We start from the raw sequence: 25,953 nt of genomic DNA on the forward strand, positions 1-25,953 counted from the left end.
CGGAGGGGAGCAGGGATGTGACCGAGGTGAGCGTCCCCCTCACTCTCCAGCGAGCAGAGGGGGCGGTTGGGCCGGCACCGCCCCCCTCCCGCCCCCGCCTCAGGCGAAAGGCGGGACGGGGGCGGGCGGGACCTGAAAAACCCGTCAGGAGGGAGGCTGCTGGGCCTGCTCCCTGATGGTTCCCCGCTTCGGGGCGGCCCTGGTGCTGTAGGTGACAGCAGGGTTGGTCGGCGAGGACACTGGCACGACAGCCAGAGCATCTGCCAGCGAGCCTCGTGATGTTGCACAAAAGCAGCTTGCTACGCGCGTTGCAGTTGAAAGGAATTGGATCTCTCTGCCAAACTGCATAGGTATCGTAGACAGGAAATACACGCATAGTTTTTTTCAGAGCCTCGAGCTATCCTTTTGATTATTTTTTCTCCTTAATGTTGCTCTCTCAGGCAAGCCTGCAGGGAGGGAACTTGACATGAGGAATTCCCTCACTCCAACTAAGGTACACCTTTTTTTGGTTCATTAGAATGAAGTGAGCTGTAGTTGATTATTTCATGTTTACAACACAATACGCTTCCCTAACTCTTGTGTAATGTTATATCAATTATAGTTAATTTCTTTCCTACATGTCATGTTTTTGACCTACACTGAAACATGATAGGATCAGTCTGTATGGTGTTCTTCAAAATCAACTAGAACAGACACCAGGAGAGCAATAATTGCTTTGAGGTTCAGCATTTTGTTGCATGACTAGTTCCCAGCTTGTCACACGTTGTGTTAGACACTGTTTAGGACCAACTTTTAGAAGCCAGAAGTAGAAAGAGAATAAATCAGCAGTGTACCATTTATTTGAGTTAGATTACAATACACAGACAAGTAGGACACTGAAGTTATTACCGAGATTATTTTTGCATCTGCAGATAACATGAGTGACATTCCATATACTAGCAATCTAATAGCAAATGAGAATTTGTTTGCATAAATACAGACACCAGAATACATGTAGTTTCACAGTTTTAACAGCAGTATGTTACAACTTTACACTTTAAATTACTACACCAGAGTTTGAGTAACATTGGTTATATATCAGCAGTGGTCCCACTATTCAGGGTACAATCAGACTGGAGATGAGAACACAGTAAACAAATTGAAAAACAACCAACAACAACAAAAAAATCCCAAATCATGGCTTATAGGAATGATGGGTACTTTCCCCTCTATGGGGAAAAGTTACAGCTTGTTACCAGACTAAGGGATCTTCTGCAAGTTCAGTAAGACTGTGCCTACGAGCAAAACTAGCCCCCCCTAAACCCTTAAAATCTTTTTCTGGAAACAAAATGAAATGAGTAGAAAAAAATAAAAGGGTAAGAGACAGTATTAAATACAGCAGGTAACACGGAATATCACAAGTTTTGGTTTTTATTAGAGTAAGTTTCTATTCTTATAAAACAGTTGCTTTGCACAGTTTGACCAGGCAGCCCAATGTCTATATACCAATGGCCTTTATACATCAAAGTCCCATTTGTGGCTGTCCTCTGTGCAGGCTTCTGTTGTCTTGAAGTGACATTCTGAGGCAATACTACAGGTTCTCACATGGTCATGTGCTCTGGTAAAACATAGGATATGTCATCCCATGGGTGGCGGTACAGACCTTGTTTCAATCTCTTCTGATCCAGGTAGTGTCCTAAAACAAAAGTGGTTTGTGTTACAAAACTTCTGTTCCTCCTTCTAGTCTTACTTTGCCTTGAAACAACTTTGATTTCTGGATTCCTACAACTAGCATTTTAGACTGAGTCCCCCAGAGGTTCACGTTTGTCTCATGTTCATGGTGGCAGGGCATTCCCCAATAGGATGGAAGGGGAGAAATGTGGCAAACTTACCAATGAATCCCATACTCCTGCCTAGTACAAAAATACCATTAAGAGCTCCTATATCAATATATTCATCTGCTTCTTCCCTGCAAAGGAAAAGAAATTAAATAGTATCTCATAGATAACTATTTAAAGAATCAATCTTAGAAAGACTATGAGTCTGCTGTAGTGCCAGTAGCAACACCGAATTAATGTGAAAGCTTCCTTCCCCAAGTCCAGGCTACATTTCCTTCACAATGTCCTTTTGAAATCCTGGCCCCACATGAGCTGGCAGTATAGCTCCCATCATTTTTATAGGACCATGACTTAAGAGAAACAGCCCACTACATACTTACCGTGTGAAAGAGCCACAATTCCTGAGTACATCAACAAAGGCAACTCCAATAAAGCCATCTACATTCAGGATAAGATTTGGTTTCTGCGGGAAATTAAAACACACCCCAATAAAGATGTTAACATTGGCAAATGATATTCACCTGGCAGCTTCCATCCTCAAGAGTAATTTGAGGGCTGCCCATAATTGTGGACACACAAGCCTAGCGATGGAGAAGGCTGTTCAGCAACTTGAGCAAGAGCCATGCTTAATGTGAATGATGGAAAAACTGCCCCAAACAATGGGCCTGCATTTGGTTCAAACCAGAGAGATTATCGACCACAGCCCATCACATGTGCTAGCTCTGCCTCAGAATACAGCAGTTCTAGTGTGGACAGCAGACAACACAGATAATGGGTGTTGGTTTGTTAAGCATTTTCCTGGTGTCCAATAAATGTCTTCAGCCTTACCAAACTGTAGTACCTGGCCTCAAGTCTATCATAGAAAAACAAAACCCCAGCAACAATTTATGAAGCACTGCAATTAAAATACAGTATTAACCCCTGGACACTTTTCCTCCATTAAGAAAGACTGCTCAAGAGGAGCTAAATACTAGCTCATTTCACCTTAGAAGTTGTAATTTTTTCTACTTCAAGTGCATAGTCCAACAGTGGGGTGGCAGGGAAATGCTGCTTCACGTAGTCTTTGAGAATCTGAACTCTCATGTCTGGGTTATTTATCTGCAAGTTAAGAACACATTACAGTCACTGATGTTGCCTCTTACACAGGTACTTGCCATAAACTTTGCTATTTGTAGGTTTAGGAGAATTTGGTCAGTAGCTGCCTCTGAAACTTACTAATTTTCTTTCCTTTGTTTTTTTCTCTCTCACAACCTTGATATTCCCCCCCCCCCCATTTGTACTAATGCAGTTTTCTTACTGATTTGACTCTGTGTCCAATGCCCATGATCAGTTTCCCTTCCTTCTTCATCTTATTCACAAACTCCATAGGGATAATCCCACTGTCAAAGGCTTTGCTGAACATTTTAGCTGCAGCATCCAGCGCTCCACCAAACCGGTCACCCTGGGTGCAATACACAAAGGAAATTACAGCAAAGGACTCCACAATTAAGATACAAAACAAGCACAAGATTATCCTCCCCATCCACCCTGCCTATCACTGCAGCATTCATGAAATTAAAGGTTAGGCAGGCACCCGAGATAAAGCATCTGTTTAGAGTTCAACACAAGTGCCACTGCGTAGCCGACGCATCTCCACTAGAGACAGTGGGAAGGGGGGAAATGCAATCTAAAGTCTGTTTTATTCACACTTTTACTTGTCAGTCTTGGAAGAGACTAGGCAACCATATAGGGACAACACTGACAGCAATTTGGCCTCTACAAAATATTTCTAGACTCAAAAGAGACATCAAAACAGTCTTGCTTACTAGAAAAGTGGACTAGGTTTTAAACATAGAGTATCAAGCTATTAGAGTTGAATTAAACAGAAATTCAAAGTGTGAGTGAACAGACAAAACCTGTCCATGGCTCTGCAGCCAATGTAAATCTTAAATTAATAGTAATAAAACATGGAATAATGAATAACAAAGCCAAATCTTCTGGATATTAGGTACTTACAATAGTAAGAAGGCCTGAAGTGAGACTTGAGACAAGATCTTTTCCAGCTCTTGCACAGACAATGGTGTTGTGGGCTCCAGATACAGCAGGCCCGTGATCTGCTGTTACCATCAAACACATCTCAATGAACTGGCAGGCATACTTTGGTAACCTGAGCAAGAAAGAGACTGAAGTCATTTATTGTAAAGAAAACTGAATAACAAGACACTTGGTGTTATACTGGACAGTGACTTTTGTTTTCGGTGTACGCTTGAAAGTAGAACAGAAAGGGAGCTGTACGGTCACAATACTCATCAGTGCATCCTAATATCTTTCTCAGAGATCAGATTTTTTTAATTCAGTTTCCACAGGAGCTGTTTAGCTCAGAGCTGAGGGTCAGTTTTGTACACTGAGTTTGCACACACTCAGCAGACAGATCAGTGAGCTCTGTGGGTCCCCTTAAGGGAAGCCATGTCACTGTGCTACAGTTCTGTTCATTCTGTTCTTCCTGTTCTGCTGAGCCAGAGATTCCAGCTAGTGCCAAAAGTGCCTCTAATGAAGGCATGATCAGATGAAGGCAGGAAGCTTCTGCCATTCAGAAGATTCCCTGTAGGCTGGTTAGCAAATGTTTGTAAACTCCCCAATCTCTCCAGGGTCAAGGTGACAATTATAATAAGCAAGTAGTCAGAGAGTGTGAAATAGGCCTAGAATAGAGAAATGGAGGAACTTCCTCAGTGCGCCACAAAACTTGTGGAAAACTTAATCCCAGGACTAAAACATACTGTACGAAGCCCTGAAATGCTGATGTGGTCTCAGAGGAGGGAATATAGAGATGGCATTTCCAATGAATCTACGTTCACAAAGGAATCCTGGAGTTACTTTTATGCTAAAAGGTCTGTTGATGAACAAGCAAAACTTCAAGCCAAAGAATTTGGGAGCTTTCACAAAAAGCTGCCTCACCTCCTTTGAAACCAGAGCAGGCCCAGGACTCCTCCAATTCCCATCTCTTCTTTGAAGACCTCAGTGATTGGCATCCCAGCATATATCAGTTCCTGACCTCTCTCATCACAGATACTTGTCATAAAAGAAGCCGGTTTGCGGATCAGACCCAGCTCCTGAAATCACAGCGTAAAGATGGGATTTTAAACATGTTAGAAGCAAGGGGCAGTAGGAGGCAGAGTGGTCACACAACAGTGCCTTAAGCTTGCCCTCACAGCAGCTTCCACAGCTTAGAACCACCGTAGCCAGTGAGCTCGCAGACCGTGCTATAAAAGTGCAAGATAAAACCCCAAGGCAACACCATTATCACCATAAGCATCCAGAATCACAGCAAACATCCTGTCTGGTTTCTAAGGAACCAAAAAGCAGGTAAAACAGCACAGCTTACCCTTGCCCAGGAGTAATCCATTGGCACAGTTGGAGGAGGCACTTCCTCAGCTGGTTCAATCACTCTTTTGGCCACAAGATCCTGATAGACAGACCTAGGGAGAGAATCCATTTATTAACTTAAGTCCTTTTAAGAGATACAAGTGAGGTGGTCTTAATCTAGACCTTAAAAACCCAGAATGAATAGAAGTTTCTTTCCTTAAGCAGGAATATATTCCTTTATCAGGCTAGAATCAGTGCCCTAACAGTTTTTGTCCCCTGCTGAAGGTGCCCTGTTAATGTGACTTACTGAATGACCTCTCCCAGCTCATCAAAACTCTGGGGAACAAACACACCAGCTTCCTTCAAGGCTTGGTTCTTCGCAACAGCAGTTTCAGAAGCCTGGTTGGCACAAGCTCCTGCATGGCCAAACTGCACCTACAAACAAGAGAAGAGACAGCAGTAAGGGATACAAGTTGTTTATCTGCAGAGAGTGAAACAGAATAAAGAACTGACTAGGAAACTGGTGACAAAGGAATACCAGTGACCACACATCTGCCTTCTTATGTGGGCTAACAGAACTCTTGGTTGCAACTACAGTCAGCACTGCAATATGCAGGGCATTTTCTGACCTGGAATCACTCCAGGTTCTTCCATTGACATTCTGCCTCCCTGAATTCCCCCACTCTCTGGAGCTGCTTAACATGCACCTTTCCCATTCCCACTCCAGAAGCAGGTGGCTATTAGAATCTGTTGCATTCCCTGGGATCTTTGGGCTCTCTTTCCAAGTATGCAGAACCCCTTAGAAATCTCCAGTGGCAGACTACAGAAGCTCAGAAAGCTTTTACTATTTATGTTTATTAAGTTTTGCACATTAAGTTGCTACTGACAGTTCTGAAAGGTTAAGGCACAGTGAGAGAAGTTTGTTTTTTTTCTTCCTGTCATAGATACATACTTACTTCATGCATTTGCCCCCAGTTTTGCACATACCTCTGAAGAGAACATGGTGGCACAAGTACCAATACACCAGCACACCACTGGCTTGGTGATACGACCTTCTTTAATCCCCCTGCAGATCTTATACTCTTCTGTACCTCCAATCTGCAGAAAGAAAGAGAGCTGAGCTGGTTCAAAACTTTCCACTTTTGTAGAATCCAGCTCAGAGATACTTCTATATGCATTACTTGGATTTTTTTCTCCTTTTTCAACGTGTCCTGGTTTCAGCTGGGATAGAGTTAATTGTAGTCTTAGTAGCTGGTATAGTGCTATGTTTTGAGTTTGGTATGAGAAGAATGTTAGCAACAACTGAAAACATCAGTGTTATCAAGTAATGTTTAGACTAAAGTCAAGGATTTTTCAGCTTCTCATGCCCAGCCAGCAGGAAGGGTGGAGGGGCACAAGAAGTTGGGAGGGGACGCAGCCAGGGTAGCTGACCCAAACTGGCCAACAGGGTATTCCATACCATGTAACATCATGTCTAGTATATAAACTGGAGGGAGTGGGGGTGGGGGGAATCACCACTCAGGGACTAACTGGGCATTGGTCAGCAGGAGGTGAGCAATTGCATTGTGCAACACTTGTACATTCCAATCCTTCTATTATTACTATTGCCATTTTATTAGTGTTGTTATTAGTTTCTTTTCTGTTGTATTAAACTGTTCTTATCTCATGAGTTTTACTTTTTTTTTTCCCTGATTCTCTCCCCCATCCCACTGGGTGGAAGGGAGTGAGTGAGCAGCTGCATGGTGATTAGTTGCTGGCTGGGGTTAAACCACAACACAATGAGTAGCAGCTGAAGTCTCAGAACAAAGCCTCTTTATTTGACTTTTTTTTTGATGTAGGAGAGACTATGCTTGTCTGTGGAATACACTCAATTTCTTTAGATTAAAGAAGCATGAAAAAAATTCAGACATTCAACAACAGTATAAATAGCTCCCACTTATCTGCAGCTGTTATTTAGCATCCTTGCAGCCAGGTCAGATGTTCCCAAGGCAAAACACTTAGGTATTTCTTAGATAGGAGTGAACTGGTCTCACTCACCTCTCCAAGTACTACAATCATTTTCACTCCTGGAGTATCCTCATAACGCAAGACATGATCCATAAAAGTTGAACCAGGATATCTGGGTAGAATATAGGGAAAGTGGTATAAGTTTGTTTCATAAACTTCTCTGAAAGAAAAATTAATGCCAACCTGCCTTTCTTCCTCCAAATTACTAACAGTTCTTTTGTTAACCTACTTGAAAAAATGGTGTCTTTGTTGAAGATGCAGACTCCTACCTGTCTCCTCCAATGGCCACCCCTTCATAGACCCCATCAGTGGTTCGGGAAATGATGTTGTTGAGCTCATTGGACATTCCTCCAGACCGTGAAACATAAGCCACACTGCCAGGACGGTACAGTTTTGATGCTAAAATATTATCCAGCATGCCTCCTGTGTTACCTATTTTAAAGCAACCTGGTTTGATCCCACCAACCTACAAGAAAATTAGAGAAAGATGTAAAGCCCTTTAAAATATACATGAAACTTAAGAACATTTCCATAAGACAGTCTTGTCAGTATTTATACAAACAACAGAAGACAGTAATGTGACCTTAAAATGAGAAACTAACATGCACTTGATATGACTAAAGACAAAATGGATTGTAGGATATACTTTATGCTTCAGAGAAAGCTGATCTGAAGATTAAGACAGATGGACAAGAAAAGAAAAAGGTGATCAGTACTTACAGTTGCAGGTCCAATGATAGTGACTCCTTTTTTATCAGCTGTCTTGATCAGTTTGCGGGTCAGGGCCTCTGGAATGCCCTCTGCAATAATGGCAATGGTGCGGATCTGCATCAAGATAAAAAGAAAACCATTAGTAACCCTCAGTGTCACCACCCTAATGAACTGCAGGACAGAGAAGGCAAACAGCTGCTCAGGGGGAATGATCAGCTTCTGCCTTATCAGGCCTCTAGGAGGTCACACTGTGCACTCTCATATTGGAAGGCCCAGTGCATGGATCCACAGTCTACTGTGATCTTCACAGCAGTCTCAATGCAGTGTTCAGAGAATCTTTTTCCTCCCCCTTGCATATTAGAGCAGCACTATGTTTTAGCCAACCCATAGTAATTACTCCTAACCAAGAGGTGCCCAGTTCCTCGTACACAAATTCCAAGTCCAGCATTCAAATTTGCTATGCAACCCCAGTGTCCTCCTCAGAGTCTATAAGGAGTTAGAATTGAGGTATTTATCTGCCAAATTGGAAAACCAAGACAATTTGCTAATGCCATCACAGTTTAAGAAACACTGGTACCCTGCTGACAAGATCTTCCTTCTTTTCTTGGGCTGCTTCTAGATCCCTCACTCACCTGTGGGTAATTCATGGTTTCAACAGTGCTGTCATAAGCAGAGCGCAGAGATGCAAAGTTGATGAGAACATCCACCTCTGGGTGCTTCCTCATGGCATCTGACATGTTCTTGTAGACTGGGATCAGGATTTCTTTGTGGCCCCAATAGAACTTCTGCCTGTGGTCACCACTATGGAGGAAAAGACGAAAAAGTCCCAACCCTTAAGGCTACTGGAAAGACAAAGGGATACAGTGCATGCAGACAGAGGAGTTTGCAAACCCCAATTCTCAGACACCAAGACTGACTGTGAGACACTCACTAGCAAGTGAGCATACATGAGGAGGGACCATACTAACAGCAGAAGGTTCTTCAGAGTATAGAACAGAGCAGCATATGGAAGGAGACGGGCTAATAGGGACAGAGGCATCCAGCAAGATGAATAAGCTCTCCCACAGTGAAGTTACCAGAACCTCAATTCTACTCCAAGCTGGAAGACAGAATGAGGCACAGAAAGAGTAATGAATGAGATGCATGCAAAGCTGCATTACTGGACTGGAACAAATACTGGACTGGGGGAACAGGAAACCAGTATCTGTGGTGAACAGCGAGGACAGCAATGCGAGGGCCAGTCAGCTTTCCAATTCTGCTACAGCGAGACTCTACCCACCCTGCCCTACACATGCTGAAGGACATGCACCTAGGAAACTTTCATTCGATGTGTTGTCTTTTATATATGGTAGATGCTCTGACTGGAACTTCATTGAAGTCTATACTGTTCAATCATTTAAGAGTGTAGAGATATTGGCTGTGTTCCCATATTGGTACATTTGTAACAGAACATTCCAGGTTTTGCCAGCCTGGCTTCCTCCAAAAGGTCAAGAGAATCAGAAAATTAATTATAGGTAGCCTTAAACTTTTAATCCCTATTGCTTTTTCTTCATTAAAGAACTGCGCCACTGCAAGGGGTTGCCACTCATCTATAGATGTGGCTATGCCTGCACTCAAGTTTTAGTACCCTGAGGTTTGCACTTGCTGAGAAGTTATTACAGAGCTGCAATTGTCATCACAGACTAACAGTACAAGGTACTTAACTGTCAAGAGGCAAAATTCTCTGCAAGACAGAGGTTGATTAGACATCAGCTATCCTGGATGTCTGTAAATACCACAGAAATGAAACAAACCTCCTACCTTTGTATGGGCTCCCATCTCACTGTCTCAGCAGCAGGCCAGACAGTCACTCCTTTCCTTCTCGCTACTTGCCCTGTTTGACAGGGAGACCCCCCCCACACACACACAAGGTACAATAACAAAAGAGCTTATGCACAGCTGTGCTCTGGAGGTTCCTCCTGAGAGCAATTTGAAACACCCAATAGCCTCTCTCATCCCTGTTAGCTGTGGGGATAAGGTAAAAGAGGGTGAATAACAGAAGAGAACTCTGTCCCACTGAAGGATCCACACACTTCCTGCCTGCTAAGAAACTACTGCCACTATAGGAAAGAGTATGAACAAAATAAACAGGATTTTTTTTTTTTTAATTTTGTTTGGCAACATGACAGAAAAACTGCTTTAGTCTATTAGCAGAGCTGCTCCAGTTCTGGCTAGTATTTGGAGGGGAAAATTCCAGCTGCTGCAGGCACAAATCAGGATGTCTCAGACAAGCATGCAGCAAACAGTAGATGCATGGAAGAAACCTTAACACAGCCTTACTGCCTCTGCTAAGCCAGTAGGCTGTTCAAGAAAGCCCAACTAGTCGTGCCTTCCTCACTTGCTGAGTGAAGGAACAAAATTTGGACACCCTTTGAAAGAGCATGAAGCAGGACTTAAATTCTGCAGCTAACATTAAGCTGTTTCAACAGAGCAGCCTGAAATCAATGGTTGAGGGAAACAGAAAGCAGTCTGCAAAGCCAACCTGATGGTGGAAAGGAGCATAGGACGTGTTAAAGCACAGATGTAGACTAGGGCAGAGCTACACTAAAGAACAGCAGAGAGTGGAAGAGGAGGAAGCTAACAGAAGAATCTGAGGGAAGCAGTCAGAAAAATAACAGTCAACACAGGCTACTTACGTGAATGGATAAACCATGGCAGCTACTGAAGGTTCATCCCGGGAGCAAATATAATCAAAGTCCAGCATTCCTTGCACAGCCCGTGTCTGCATCCCCCAAATGATAGCTTTGGTGTGACGGCTGAACAGGGTTGTAGCTTTACCTGCTCAAGAGAGAGGGGAAAAAACCAAAACACATTCAAAACATACATCTGTGCAAGAGAAGAGCTGCAACTTTGCCAAATGTCTCTTGAAAGTCTCCCAGAGGAGCGTATTCCCCCCCTCCAAACTGAACCCAACAGGTGAACTGCAGGATGTAGTAGCCACACTGTCCAAATTAAGGAAGAAACTGTCGATGAAGCAGCATCCCCCTTCCCAGGATTCTGAACACAATAGCCAGGTTTTGGGTTTCACAAAATGGGCAAGTGCTTAATCACAGGGATGGGGGCAGGGGGAAGCTGGTGCAGGAGAGGAGAGATAAGAAGTGAAAACTGCCTCTTCCTCTTCTCACATGGGCCATTCATGTTCCTCTCAGTTTTATTGTGTAAAGCTGAAGAGGAAGGGAACTTTGAATTTTATTTATTTATTTGCATATGGCATACAGTCTGGGAGGACCACAGGAGGTTTGCCTCCTAAGTTTGTCAGGGCATTACAGTAGGATGATAGGAAATAAAAAGAAAGGCAGGAAATGGAAGGGACAAAGAAAGCAAAGGAGCTCTACATACTCAGCTTTTGTTTTCTTTTTTTTTTGTTGGATTCTGATCATCACAAACCTGATGCCTCCAAGAATATATACATGGCCCAGAACTTGGCTTCAGGGGACAGTGTCACAGGAAAGGCAACAGTTCAGCTAGTGAGGATGGACAGTTTGCTTGAAGTATAATTACACCACTTGTCACAGCAAAATGTTGAGTTTCTCCCTTTGACTCCACACAGAATTAATGTAAAAACTCTTAAGAACTCAAAGCTGATCCAACTGCTGATGCCAACTCAGTCTACCACTAATTCCTTCGTGGCTTTGAATCAAAGGTATTCAGCATTAGGGATTCAACAGTTCTTCTGGCTTTAACAAGAAATCAGTCACTATTCTCCAACCGTACATGTTCACAGTTTAGATGCACTGCCACATGACTTTTATTAGGAAACTGCCTACCCTGAAAAATTCTGTTTATCTTGCAGGTGGCTGCAAGGGCATAATATTAGTATTCATAGAAACAGGAAAATGCAGGCCCAGAAAGGTAATGCTGTTTGTCCGAGACCACACAAGGAAGAATCTGAGAGTTCCCCTTCTACTATCCCTCCTTTTGTGATAGGTGTGATGTCTTGAAACTCTGCTTTGACCCTGATTCAGCAGTTTATTCTCATCCAGCACAGAGCTCAATAGAGTGCTTAAAGTCCCCATAACTTCACTGAGATCAAGCTTTAATGGTTTGCTGAACTGATAAGGCAACAAGAACATTTAGTTCATTCCGTGACTTTCCTGTGTCCTTCAAGGCTCATAAGCACAGCACCTGCACTATTTTGTTTCCCTTTGAAACAAAATGCCAGTCATTAGGCATGGTTAGTGATTCCTTCTTTCTGAAAGCAGAGAGCAGAGCTTTGCACAATATGCTTAGGTCTGTTTTTCTCTGTAATAATTGTTGGGGGGAAGAGAAGAAAGATTAAAGTTTGTTTGAGACCTGTCCCTCTCTCCCCCAGAAATAGTAAGTTTTAATGCAAAGGAATATGTGATCTGCACTTGAGAAAACAGATGAAAAGTTCATATGGTGATAGCTAAATATGCTGGGCAGGAGGGAAGGGAAGGACCAGACAACACTGCAAACTTTTGGAGAGAAAAAACAGCAACAAAACCAAGAACTAAAAAAGTCAGCTGCCAGCAAGGCCAGGCACATTCAGCTAGTCACTTGTGTCCTACCTGAACCAGGTCTTGAAGCTGGGATTGAATCTGTTAAAGAGAGAATAACTCATGCAACAGTATGACAGAGTTGGCTGCTGTCATCCCAACAGCAGGGCACCTGCAGTGGGGTGCTGCAGCTTCCCTCCTCCCCACAGCACTCAGGCCTTCTGGGTTTTGCTTTTGTTAAAAAACAAGCAGACTGGAGCACTCTCCACTGTACTTCCTCTCCAAATAACTGGACATCAAATTTTGCATTTTGCCATCTAGAAGCTTTTTGCTTATCCCAGCACAAACACATTTCAGGTTCAGGTGGCAGTTCCTTGCACTGCAAGCTCCATGGCTCAGGTATTTTCAGCATCTTTTTGAAGCATTGCTCATGCAAAATTCTGTGTGCAATGATTAAGAGAGCAGTAGTGGGTTTTGTGATGCGTTTCACCAGAATCAGATCTGAATCTTGTCATCATGTCATACTGTTGTAAATGAGGCCAGTATCTCCTCACATTCAGGGGAGGAGGACCAGGACATTATGACATTCTGTACCTGCGCAACTCTGCTTTTGTTTTCCCCCCAATACAACACACTCTGACCCAATAAGGCTTTAACAGATACAACAAAAAAGCTGCCAAAGGTCTTGCATATCACCATGCTAAAGAAGCTTCCTACAAACTTCAGCAAAAAAACCAACACAACTAAACCACTTGAAAAACAAAACAAAAAACACACCACAGAGTAATCTCCAACCCTAAACGTGTGAGGAGTACATCACAACTCCTACTGAACTGACTGACTGTAGAGTGTTCATCCAGGAAACTGCAGCATATACCAAGAAGGACTTTCTGAATACCTACACCGTTCCAGCAGCATCCCATGGGAACACCCCCCAGGTACTTAACTGGAAAGCAGGCCTCAGTTCAGCAACCACAGCACAGATACTCTAACCTGTTGTCCGCTGGTCTCACATAAGGGGACATGGGAATGCTGGAGTTCTCAGACTGTGCTGTTTCCCTTCAAAGGGACATCCCAGACCAAGGCAACTCTGACTCACCTTGTGTATAAGCTAATAGCACAAGTGACAACATTCTAAAAGCACGTAACTAAGTTCAAAACAAAGATAGACAGGTACCACAAAATTGCTTCCCTTCATATCCACAAAAAGCATTAGCCTAGTCCACATTCTGCCTTTTGGAGCACAAGAGAACTGCTAGCAATCATTTCCAGTGCTGGACTTACCAAGAGGTGCTGTTGGTTTTGCCTTCTTGGCTGGAGCAATATCATCTGGTTTGGACTCTGAGAAGGAAGCCGTTCTGCTTGGTGCTGGAGTCTGAAAGATTCAGAAGCCAAGTCAGTAAGGGACAGCGTGCCAGATAAGGCCTGGAGCACATAGGAGGAGGTGGCCACTTTGGCTATGCTAGTCTACAAAGAAAACCAGAGAAAGTTAATTTTGAGGTAGGACCATTTCAGTCAAGTGAGGGAAAACTAAACGACCAAGTTCCCAGTAGATGCAAGAGTCACATTGGTTTTGAGGGGGTCACATTTTCTGCACAAGCAAGGTGGACATTGGAAGGGCCCCTTCTGATAAACCATGCAGGCAGAGTCACTTTAGTTTTCGTAGAGCTTTGTACAAATACAGTGGGGGCCAAGATCTGTTTCCAACCTGTTCAGACAGGGGACGCTGCCTTCAGGAGGCTCTTCACAAGCATTCCCTTTCACAGAGGGGAAGGAACTCACCGAAGGGCTGCCGCTGGCATTGAGGAGGAAGTTGGCGGTGTGGGCTGCAGCAGGTGGTTGGTTGGGGATAGGCCGATGGCCGAGCGCCATGCCCACAATCGCAGTCATGTGAGTCTCCGTGCCAAAGACATGGATGGGGATCCCAGTCGTCTTCCCTGTGTACACACAGAAGAACTGTCAGCCGTGGGCAGAAAAAGAAACAAGATGAGCTTCTGCCAAAGTGAAGCATTCAGCCCTGAAAAGGCTCAGCAGAAAGCAGGTGGAAGAAACAAGACACAAGAAAACTTAAGGAAATGGTTGGTCTTTACCAACTTCTCCCATGACACGTAATCCTTCCTGGTAGTTCGGGCCTCCTCTTCGCACGAAGATCCTCACTTCATGCTCCTTCAGAGGACCTTGGTAATCCTTAATTGCCCTCACAATGCCCTAAAAGAGACATACAGGACAGGTGAGTTCAGCAGCCCAATGTCTACCCTGTCCCATCATCACAGGAACTCCTGGAAAAGATGCACTGTCAGCCTCAGCACAACATTGAACTGGAGAGAATGGCTTAGGGTTGATGACTGTGGGCATTCGCTGATAATTCTGAATAGTACTTACTTTAAAAGTGGCTGCTACATTGGTGAAGTTAGCAATGCTGCCTCCAATGATCAGGATTTTACCTGAGGGAAGAAACTTGCATAAATAAAACTGTATTAAGAACACAGTGTACATGAAGCAGTTTAGGATATAAAGTGAAACAATGCTGCAGTTCAGACTAGCCAATAGTTTGCAGTAAGTTGTGTTTAGCAGAGCCTGGAAGATAAGAGCTTTGTATCAAGCAAGAATTTTTCTGATAAGAATCTCTCGAGCCACATTTGCTCTTTGCTACATGGAAAGCCACAAGTCCTGTCTCTGAAGCAAGATTTCTCTGACAGAAATCCATCACTGTTTCACTTGGATGGCAGCAGTACATTAAAAGCTCTGCCAGGGAGGTCTAAGCATAGTAACAGCCCAGATTTGTTCAGGTTTTTTTCCCCACGCACCCCTTCACAGCTGAGCAGCTTTGCAATTGCAGCGACTCCCCTTACCTTCAGGGTGCTTCTCTCGTGTCATGAGGGAGAGAATAGTCTTAGCATAGTCATAGGTCTGTTGCTCACTTGGGGCTCCTGAGTATTCCCCATAATTAGCCAGTTCATTCACACCCCCCAGGTCACAAATGGTGTCACTGTAAAAAAATAAAAAGTTATTTAAGAGATTAGTTATAATGTGAGTCACTATAAAGGTCTTAATAAAGCGTTCCAAATTTCTGGGAAAGTGGGACTTGTAACAGAGAGATCGTGCTGTCTGCTGAAGACAAAGCTGCTCTCCTCTTGGTGCCAGTCATGAATAAATCTTGTTACACTTCCTAGATATGATGGGAACTCAGTAAGTACCATAGCAATGATATTACCATAAACAGCTTTCAGCTAGCTTGTTCCTTTCCAAGTCAAAAAGAAACTGTATCTCAACCTCCCAGAATTAAATTATCTCCAAGGGACACTATGTTCTACGTCTTGGTAAGAAATCTGCAGAGCATCTTTATTTTGAAGAGGTCCCAAGCAGTCATGGCATGGGAAAGATCACCGTAGAAGAGTCTCCTTTCCAGAGGCTGCATCAATTATTTTCTTAGAGCACTGTAAATCCACCCTCCCTCTGTGGAAACCTTGTTCCTGTTACCTGTAAACCACAGAGGCACCACCACCAGCCACCATGGTCCAGATCCTGCCTTTGGGGTTGAGAATAGTAAGTTTCAAGCTGGCTCCACTCTTTGCATCCAGGTCAGCAATGTAGGCTTCCTGCAGACAGACCAGCACACAATTTAAGCTTCCTTCTGCACCCTCCTTTTCCAAATCAGAGGGTTTGTAGTGCTGTTTGGACATGCAGATCTCCCCCATCTCCTCTCAACTGCAACTGAGGGGAAAGCAGAACTACAAACACCATTTTTTGTAAGGGACAGAGACCCAGCTTCATCTCTCAGGGGCCAGGACTGATTTGTGCTACATGTTCAAGACAGAACACTGAAATTAGACTGGATATAGACAGCTTGCACTATTCTCTCTATAGCAAATTCAGAGGGGATCAACCTGAGCATATGCTCAAATTTTGATTCTTACTTGGAAAAAAAATAAATCATACCCTCCTGGCTTGTCTCTTGCTTGTCCCAGGTGAAGTCACAAGTGATTGCTATAAATAAATTTGATATTACTTTATTTGTAGAGTGCAGATCCAGAAGCAGATTTCTCCTGTTTGCACATTAAAAACTTCAGAAATGCAGCTGACTGTTGGTTGTGTTACATTAAGCTGTGCTACACTGGCCTTTCCATGAACAGTGGTCTTTTCCTCCACTGCTCAGCCAGCCCTGGGAAGCTCCCAGGTTTCCTGGTTCTGCATATGACAGTCACAGAATCAAATGCCTCTGAACTGAAAAGTCTTGTTCTGACCTCGTCTGCAGGCTGAGACCAGAGGAAATTTAAAATCAACACACCCATGGCTACACACACTCTGGCAGTGCTGCAGCCAAGAATGTAATCGCCGAGCTGTAATTTGGCTCAACATGGTGTTCCTGTATCACAGTGTGCTTGCCTGTTGAGAAGCACTTCACTGGGAGTTCATTAAAATTCTCAGCAAAGGCACTGCCATAACAACCTTCACAGTGACTTGCAGAGGGATGATTCAGAGACAAAAACTGAACTAATCCTTTTAAGAGCAAATTGAGTTAAGTGTTGGCATCCAGCAAGCTACATGGAGAGAAATAGCTAAATGGATTTCCTGGCCATGTTACAAAAACTTTCCCCAACTGAAACATAATTATAATTATTAAAATGAAAAAGTCAGGACAGAAATCCTTTTGGAGACAGCAGAACAGTCACCTGAAATAAGTAACAGAACAATTAAGGAGAGAGCTCTACTTCCAACAGTTTTTGAAGCTGCTGGGGAGCTATGTATGAAGCAGTTTTTATGCGACGAGTAGTACAAACCCAGGGAATTCTGAGAGGGAACAGGCATTTCTAACTTTAAAACAGTAAGTTTGCCTGCAAGCCTCTTCTTGGTCATCACTTTTCAGGAAAACAGGTGTATTAACATCTTATTTTTACTTTGAAGTTTGAAATATGGAAATTATTTTCTCTGGATTCATACTCACAAGCAGATTTTGCACACAACTGCTACTCTACTCTCAGAAACTGTAACTGAAACACCGAGGGAGCATTAGCTGCCACGAGGCTGTCAATAACCAGTGCTTCAACAAAAAATAAATGATGCTGACAGGGGAGCAATGCAGGCAAGAACCATATAAGGAAGACTGTAGAAGTACAGAGCTTTGGCACATAGCTGAATGAAGTTAAATATAAGCCTCCATTTAAAGTCAATTCCGAATTAAAGAACTGAAACAACACCCAAGCAAAGATGGAAAGCAATTGCAGTCCAGAGCGCTATTATGAGAAGTCCTAGTACTACAGCAGTCTGTACATAGGTTTGCACAAGCTCTTATCATAGAGAGTAATGCCAAGGTACTTGAAACAGAGCAACAAAGCCCACAAGAGAGGAAAACCTCAATGCCATGGACATACAGGCAACGAGGAATTAATCTTGTCTCCATAAGAGAGGGATTTGGGCCAGAGTGGGTTGTTACTTGCCTCTGGGTAAGCTTCCCTCCCAAAGGGAGGGGGGAACTCCACATCCCCCCATTTCACTTTGCAGATGTAGTCAGCAGTTGCATCAATCTTCGCAGCCAAATCAAGGATGTAGACACCATCATTAGTCACCACTGCATTTAAAAAAAAAATAAATTAGAATTAGCTCTGTTTTATACAGAGACATGCATTACAGATTTACTCATACAATTTGACACCATAAAGAGATCATTACAAAAGCTAGGCCACCTTTGTTGCCCTTCCTCCACATCCGTCATTTAATTGCATTTACCAAACCCAGAGAGTTCCCTTAAGAATTAACTAGTGACCATGGTCATGGACCAGGCCTTGGTTCAGGTGCTGTTTTGTTCTGATCCACCAGAGCAATTTTTATGTGCTTCAGTTCTGACTTAACATCTCTTTCAATGGAATTTTTCATTTCCACCAGGGAATTAGAGAACAGAGAACACTTGCAAGCAGTCCTCATTTTGGATTCATTCAACTAATAGCTCCAGGACACATCATAGCCACTTTTGTACTTCTTTTGCATGTATCACCTAGTATTGTTGCAAACTACATAAAACAGAGAAGGATAAAGTACACATTTCAATATTCTAGCACAGAAAGTTCTGCTCCCAAGAATATCTGTTACCTAGTGGATTGATCTCAAGGTACGTGAAATATAGATCTTCATAAAGGTTGAACAGGCCACAGATGAAGCTAGCCAAGATGCTGTAAAAAAATTTAACACAAGTTCATTAAAGCAGCCAAATATAAATCACAGCCTGCTCTGCTTCATTTATATTAGTGGCAATCTGCAAATCTACTCTGTATCAATTTCTTTCATTCTCATTCATCTTCTCTGGAAGAAGCCTAGGTGATGACTCAAGGAAAGGAAGACCTTGATGACTCATCTTAATTACACTCCACCAAACTCTGCTGAGAACATAGTTACTCACAACTGTCACAGACGCTCAGTCTGTTTAATGTCACCAAGAGACAGAAATGCATCATTGTCTCTCACTGTCACATATGCATCTTTGTCAGAACTAAGCTTTGTTAGCTGTGATAAGGAAGAGACTGCAGTAAACTACATTAGTGACAGGCTTCTTCAGCCTTTCAGTGCTGAACAATGCCATCAGTGATTATGTTATGTTTGGAAAAATCATGACTCATTAAGATAACTAGGTATAGGCATCTAATTAAAGGAGACACAGAAGTTTTGAGATCTACAGATAAGCTTGTAGTAAGCACAGGAATAGCAAGAGAATACCTTCTTAGACTAGGCCAGAGTAAGGGCGAATACATTTCTGAATTAGCAATCAGATTCACATCTTATCACCATTTCTACTAAATAAAAGAAACTCTTTATGCTGGCACAAAGGATCAAAATTCAGTACATGTCTCCAATATCTCAGAGGTCAAGACTTCAGTAGACTGAGAAGTCCTCCTGTCAAGCGAAGGCTCAAAGCACTACGAACGCTTACTTTGAGTTTTACAAGTGGCTTGGATAAGGTCAAAGAACTTGGATTTATGATGCATGGCATATTCTTGAGAGCAGCAAGAAGCGTAGGAGAGCAAGCTTTAGGGTGAAACAGAACGAAGGGATGTTGCACTGAAATAAAGGAGAGGAGTTTCTGGGTGGCTGGCCATGCCCAGAACTGGGCATTTGTACTTACTCCTTTTTATTTGCTGGTGCATACTGCAGGAGGTATTTCTTTACATCCGATTCACTGAGCTTTTCATCCACTGCCACAAGCAACTTTTGAGCTTTGGCATCAACATCTCCCACATCCACACCCCCTTCGTGGTGGAAGAGTACATAGTCTCCCTCACGGGCAGCATATATGCACACGTAGAACTCTTCCTCCTGCACCACAGACACAGGCACAAGCATTAGCAAGTCACACCCAGAGAAGACCTTGAAGAAGAGGCTCTTGTGTCAATGCTAGGGAAGGGGCAACTGAGCACACCACTAAGCTTTCCAAGGAGAAGCAGCACTGGAGCAACCCAGACACTCCCCAGGGTTGTACAGGCTGTGCTGGCCTGGGAGGGAGAGCGACAGGGCCCAGAGCACTTCAGTCTGGTGAAATGTGCCAGTGATTTCTGGACAAAACTGCTCCCATCTTACACAACTGAAGCACAAACCAGGGTCCTTCCTTGAGTGCACTGAAAGAACCTATATCTTTGGTTTCCCGCAAACCATGGTGGAATATGAATATTTCACCAGCACAAACTGAGGTATCTCACATCAACAGTGTGTTATCCACACTCAGGAGTACCAGACTCAAGCAGCAGTGAGCTGCCTTGACCAACCAACTTGGTCCCTCTCATGTAATCTGTAACCTCTCCCCAGTAGAATAACAGCAACCAACATGATTATTAACAACCCTTCATATGGACCAATATTGTGCCTGCACACAGCTGTGACTACCATGCATTGACACTGTCAGCTTAACAGCACACTCCCAAACTTCTGCTTTCTCCATTATATCAATCCATCTAAGCTGCATGCAAGTCAAAAGAGATTTAAAAGCACTTCTTAACACTTTATTTGGTATACTAACCTGTTTGTGAGGGACGAAGGGTTCAATCAGAAAATTCTTTAGGATTCCCTTAGCATTAGCAATCTGTAGGCAGAAAACAAGATGAACACCAATAAACACTTGCCCAATATCCACATTTATGACAGCATAAGGCAAGCTTCGAGAATTAATTAATACTGCTCTAAACCCACTTCCTCCTAAGCACCTCTCTACTGTGTTTCCCAGAGAACCATACTCTTCCCTCTCCAGCATAGCATCAAGCACTGTCCCTGCTAGACACGGTGCTGTACCACTCCAGCATATCTGAACTTCATTGGTTACAGGAGTCAGCCACCTTCCCCTTTCCTAACAGGACAGGTGGCTATCAGAATTATACCAGAATGGCTGCTTTTCATCTCCTGTCCCAGAGAGAGCACATTTACAGAGCACTGCTTAGCACACTGCGAAATGTGATGGCTTCAGGTGCTTTTAGAGCTTTGAAAAAATCTGAAGTGAGGGAACTCCTGAGCTAGACAGGGAGTGGCAGGAGCAGAGCCTCTGCCCAGCACTTGCCCTGGAAGCGGTGTCAGTGAGAATGGAAGAGTAAGAGAACCCTTTCTTGTCTTCCTACAGGGACAGTCAGCTACAGCAAGGTCCCAGGAACTGTCCTGCATAGGCGCTTTCCTGCTGCCCAAAAGCAAGTTTTCTGGCTCAAGGGACACTCATGCACAGGCCATAGGAGATACCCCCTGCTCCAGAGGACACTGCTTCAGGAGCGAACATCATTGGTCACAAGCACTTGGCACAGTCCTTCCTTTAGATGGGGTTGTTGTATTGTGCTAAAGAAGTGATTTCAACATCCATCATTTTCCTGATGGGCAGGCACACAAGATGCAGTTGCCTGCTGTTTCATAATGGCCTTCAGGCAAGCCTCACTGGCTCGGCTGCACAGCTTGGTGCTGGAGCCAGCAGCAAATCAATCACAGTAGGGCCAAGGCATCAGTTTCCTTGAGGCAGCAGAACTCTGTCAGCTCCTGAAACAGAGCAGCTGGGATGGCAGGTTTTTCTTTATCATCAGCATTGCAGTGTCATTTCCAGGAGAATAAATATTACAAGCCAGCACTGAGTTAAAATAAGGACTTGAAGTAACACTCAATCATCAGCCAAAACACACGGGCTGGCTACAGTAAGAGGACAATTTCATGACAGCTTTTATACTTGTTAGATCTGCCTTGGGTATTAAAGTGAAGCAGCTATGCCAACTAGACACAGCATTTGAGCTGTCAACTGCTGACTCCCAAGTGGAAGGGATTTTCAAAATGGTACTAATTCCTGCTGAGCTCCCACCATACAGGGCCTACACAACAGACGTGGACGGTGGATCGTAATAGGGAGCACCAAGCTGTGCTCCCTATCAAGGTGTGTCATTTATCAGTGCTCATTTACCAGCAGGAGTTTTACACGTGGGACAGTTTCTCACTTGCTTTGGCAGCAGTGTAACATGCATTTTAAACCACCATAAGCAAGAGGAATACCTGCACACCAGCTCCTATCATGCAAGTAGGCAGAAAAGACACAACAAAAAGAGTCTTGTGTTTCTGTTGCTAAGGTGGCACTCACCGTGGTTTCTTGGCCCAGATGTTGTTTGAGCCAAACCTTCACCTGATCCAGAGTGAGGTTAATTCCAACCAGTCCAAGCTTCCCACGTCTCTTTATTAGCTGATCTGGCTTCACCACTAAACGCTACAACATTGTGCAAGAGAGATTAAAAGAAAGAAGCATTAGAAAGTGATTTTGGTCAAGTAATTCTCTGCAGATAGTGAAACAAAAACTTAAGTAAATTCTGTACAGCAAATATCCTTGCAGAATTTCTTTAATCTCTTGGCAAATCCATCTCCTGATACATGTCTGCAGGTTTTTTTACACTGTACTTTGAGAAGAGCTGCCTTATTTCTACTCAGATGTGAGTATACATCAGAGACTGAGGTGATAGTTTGTTTTGGCTTTTTTTTGATGAACTTTGATAACCCTTTCAAAGCAGCTGTTAAAATGGGGTACATGTACTCACTTTCTGTAAAAAAAAAAAAAATCACACTGAAAAGCATACAGCATCCTGTCAGTTTTGCAAACTTTGTAAGATGCATCATTAAATTAATATTTCTTTGTGAGCAGAGGCTCATAAGGAAAAACCATTAGACACAGCAAGCAGCCAGCTGCTTACAAAAAAAGCTCCTGCTGTCACCACATACTTTGTGTATGAGACTGGCTAGGGCCAGGGGTCATGCAGATTTTAGTCAACTGACAGTGGTTCTTTATAAGATACCTATGGAAAGGTGTTCCTAGGTAACACACTTACCTCTAGCTTGCAATTTTTTTATTTTTTTTTTTAAATAAGAAATGGGTGCCATTCTCCTGTACAGCTAATATGTCCTGGAACTTCAGCAACTTAGTGTAGAGTCAGAACATAACATGTCACAGTACAGAATGCTGATTGTGGTCTTTCTGCTGGACCCTGTAGCCCTTTCTGGCATTATAGAACTCTGTCTTAAAGGATAGATAGCATCCTTGCTCCCTTCTGGCTTTCTGCAAGTCTTTTTAGAAGCACTGCTGATATCTTCTTGCAATTCACTCATGCACTTGAGTATGGAACATTTAATTACTTAGTGTGGGGCTTCTATCAGTCAGTCAGTAAAGGACTGTGAAACATTCATGTTCTACCAACCAATGACTTAATGTAATTAAACACTGGAAAGGAGCCAGCTTGAACAACTAATAAAAAGAGCTCTGGATATGTTTTCTCTACAGAAAGTGCAGGGCTATGAAACACAAAGAGATACAAAAGATCTTGCACAGAAAAGACAAAAAAATGAAGTTTTCCCTAACATTTTGCTTGGATGCAGAAAACCTTAGCAGTATCCTAACTGAACATAAAAGCTAGCCGCAGAGAAAGCACTCCATGATTTCAGACAGTAAGGGTTTGAGAACAGGGACTGACATCTCAAGAGACTCTTGCTTTGTCTGAATTAGCCTCGTTTACCTTCTGTGTGGTTATTAGCAGCTTCTTGTTTGCAGATAACTCTGCTCATGTATTTCACAGCCCTTAAAGGAGTTTTATAATCAGCCCCCCTAGAAGGTGATACAACAGCCTTGAAGCAAGGCTTGTTTCTTCATCAGTGTTGCAAATGAATGTTGCAGAGCAGCAGCAGCGACCGGTCCTTCAGGAAAGATCCAGAGCATAGTTCTGCTCACAGCCTGCCGCAGCACGACATGCCGTGCCTGACAGGGAGCAGTCTGGGTGGACAGAGGTTTGTCAAGGGCTCAGCCACTACAGAAAAGCAAGTCACTTTCCTTACCTCGCTCAGAAGCCAAGGGTGGTCCTGGGTGAGTCGTGCCCAGTCAGTGACTGGAGTGACTCGAGCATACTTGAAACGGTTCTGGATGGCAGAGGATGTGCAGATATACTTATACAAGAACTCCTTCCCCGTCTGCTCAGAGATGGCTTTGGCTGACATGGCTACCTAGTCTGAATTGAGGGGGAGAGAAAAAAAAAAAAAAAAAAGGCAATCAGGAACAGAGTCCAGTTCTTACAGAAGACTCTCAATCACCAAGCTCAGTGTAAGACCAAAGCGAATACAAAGCTGGGGCTGTGTCTCCCCATTATAAATAAGGCTAGAATACTCACCTGATAAGCAAGAACTATTTGTGTTGCTTAAAATTTCTACCCCATTCCACTGCCCTGAACACTATTTTAGTCCAGACTTGCCTGCAGGGAAAGGCATAATCCTTGCAGCTTGTCCCAGCCACCACTGTGCCTTTACCAAACCTGCCAGCTCTGAGCATCCCCCCATGTCTAGGGGAACACTCAGCTAAGGCAACTTGTCTCTAAGTACTCAGCACCCCAAGTTTGCTGTTGTGGGATCTGCGTAACACACCTACCATTTCTTCTAGTCCCCCATACCTTTTTCTAAAGGGAAAAGAAAATGTTACAAGTATTATCAAAACAAGAACACATTTATATCATTGTTTTGGTTTTTTTTTTTGTTTCAGAACCTAGGTGTCTTGGAAGCAGGTTCACACCCTACAGAGCAAGATGTTCAAGACAGCAAAGACTAAGGTTAGACAGTTTGGTTGGGGGTTTTTTTGAGAAAAATATTTTAAAAAAAATTCCTAATTTCACATCTTTCCTGAAGATGGCTTTCTTTTAAAGAGTATATGCTAAACTGACATAAGTAAATGATTTCTGATCTCAAGGCTGTACCTTTTCTTTCTGATATGCAGCAACAAAGTCATAGTATCAAAGATGCTTTTATTTTTAGCTGCAATAAACATTTATTTAAAAGAATACTTCATCCCAGTGAACCTATCTGCATGTGTCAAACATCAGAACTGAGTCGTGTTATCAGCCAGAGGTCAACAAGCAGTTTTGATTTTTGAGGGGCCAGGCTGCTGACAGAGAAGCTCTAGCAGTGGCTCATGCTGCATTCTGAGTCACTGGAGGTCATGTCACTGTTCCCCAAGCACAGCCAGTGTGGCAGGAAACACAAAAGCACACTTAGTATGGTTTCTGCAAGAGCTGCGAAGCAGAAAGGCACCAACACAGAAAAGAAGAGCTCAGATTCCATCTGAGTATCTGGACAGTGAAGTATTTGAATGACTCATTAAGACTAACTGCCCATGCCATAGTGACATAAGTGCCTCACTTGAGACCCACAGAGGGAAACAGTTTAAAAGCCCACAGTTATTTCTTGTGCTACCTTCTGGGTAATAACCCTTAGTAATCAACTGGGTTATTCATCCTATAAGCAAGCACAGAATATGCCAGGGAATAATTAGCCATCTTTAGAAATAAAAACCTTTTTCCCTAGAGCAGGAAGAAAGAGGTTTGGTCTGTGTCCATCCCCCTCTCAACAGACAAAATATTTATTCTGCAGAAAAAAGTAGGAGGAGGCAGGTTGCATTCTCTGTATGCCTCTAGAATGAAACAGGTTGGACTACATAAGTTCTGTTATTGAAAGTTGTTAAGCAGGCTTAAGAACTGGCAGTCAAATTTGCTGCTAACATCTTTTCAAATGCAATTCCAGTGTTAAAATAGAAAAGGAGAAGTTACAGAAAGGGCAAGAGATGTTAAACAGTGTTCCTGCTTTCAGAGAATTATTCTGTAAAACTCCAACATGACTGCAGTGCAACTTCCAATTTGATCCCATTTCCAAACAGCATCAGACAATGTTTCTGAAGCACCCTCTTTCCTCATAGAATAAAAAACAAATTCTAGTCACCATAAGCACTTGCACCTAATATTTAGTCTGCTAAAAATAATGCTTTGTTTTCATTACCCTGGTGCTGAAGTTAACACAGCCTAAGGAGAGGGGAGCTCTTGTGAACAAGCAGAAGGAGACCAAGCACATTTTGGTTGTCTGGCCCTGCAAAGCAAGATGCATTCTTGTCCTCCCTTGCAGCCCCCTTTAACATAACAGCCCACGCAAATGCTATGCTGAGGCTGCTGTGTTAGATTAATTTGCTCTCTAAGAAGCACTCCTAAAAACATTTATTCAGAGATGCTGTGGGAATAGAGTTGTCTCAGAAAGACACAGAGAGCCACTGAATTAGATCAAGTCCTGGG

General features: G+C 43.2%; 1 protein-coding gene and 1 long non-coding RNA gene across 4 annotated transcripts in view; one reads left to right on the plus strand and one right to left on the minus strand.

The window, feature by feature from the left end:
* Positions 1–211: 211 nt before the first annotated feature.
* On the plus strand, positions 212–25,505 carry LOC142034786 (uncharacterized). The gene is made up of 3 exons (XR_012651747.1): positions 212–350; positions 441–493; positions 24,381–25,505. It is a non-coding gene; the product is annotated as an uncharacterized LOC142034786 (long non-coding RNA).
* The window catches only part of ACLY (ATP citrate lyase), a 30,902-nt gene continuing 5,776 nt past the window's right edge, over positions 828–25,953 (minus strand). The window contains exons 2-29 of one of the 3 annotated variants that reach the window (XM_075036554.1): positions 23,687–23,856; positions 21,954–22,076; positions 20,376–20,438; positions 19,488–19,678; positions 18,461–18,540; positions 17,812–17,942; positions 15,854–15,972; positions 15,226–15,362; positions 14,756–14,817; positions 14,464–14,581; positions 14,156–14,310; positions 13,658–13,748; positions 12,446–12,475; positions 10,553–10,694; positions 8,510–8,678; positions 7,887–7,991; positions 7,436–7,632; positions 7,197–7,278; positions 6,147–6,257; positions 5,467–5,594; positions 5,179–5,272; positions 4,752–4,906; positions 3,813–3,963; positions 3,115–3,258; positions 2,802–2,915; positions 2,198–2,280; positions 1,872–1,948; positions 828–1,675 (exon numbers count right to left, since the gene is read on the minus strand). In XM_075036554.1, coding sequence (XP_074892655.1) covers positions 1,581–1,675; positions 1,872–1,948; positions 2,198–2,280; positions 2,802–2,915; positions 3,115–3,258; positions 3,813–3,963; positions 4,752–4,906; positions 5,179–5,272; positions 5,467–5,594; positions 6,147–6,257; positions 7,197–7,278; positions 7,436–7,632; positions 7,887–7,991; positions 8,510–8,678; positions 10,553–10,694; positions 12,446–12,475; positions 13,658–13,748; positions 14,156–14,310; positions 14,464–14,581; positions 14,756–14,817; positions 15,226–15,362; positions 15,854–15,972; positions 17,812–17,942; positions 18,461–18,540; positions 19,488–19,678; positions 20,376–20,438; positions 21,954–22,076; positions 23,687–23,845 — 3,306 coding nt within the window. In that variant the 5' untranslated portion in view covers positions 23,846–23,856 and the 3' untranslated portion in view covers positions 828–1,580. Of the gene's footprint in view, positions 1,676–1,871; positions 1,949–2,197; positions 2,281–2,801; positions 2,916–3,114; positions 3,259–3,812; positions 3,964–4,751; positions 4,907–5,178; positions 5,273–5,466; positions 5,595–6,146; positions 6,258–7,196; positions 7,279–7,435; positions 7,633–7,886; positions 7,992–8,509; positions 8,679–10,552; positions 10,695–12,445; positions 12,476–13,657; positions 13,749–14,155; positions 14,311–14,463; positions 14,582–14,755; positions 14,818–15,225; positions 15,363–15,853; positions 15,973–17,807; positions 17,943–18,460; positions 18,541–19,487; positions 19,679–20,375; positions 20,439–21,953; positions 22,077–23,686; positions 23,857–25,953 lie in introns of all 3 variants that reach the window. The other 2 variants (XM_075036555.1, XM_075036556.1) reach the window with 2 other exon arrangements.

The sequence above is a fragment of the Buteo buteo genome, chromosome 9 (assembly GCF_964188355.1).
Source record: "Buteo buteo chromosome 9, bButBut1.hap1.1, whole genome shotgun sequence".
Lineage (NCBI taxonomy): Eukaryota > Metazoa > Chordata > Aves > Accipitriformes > Accipitridae > Buteo > Buteo buteo.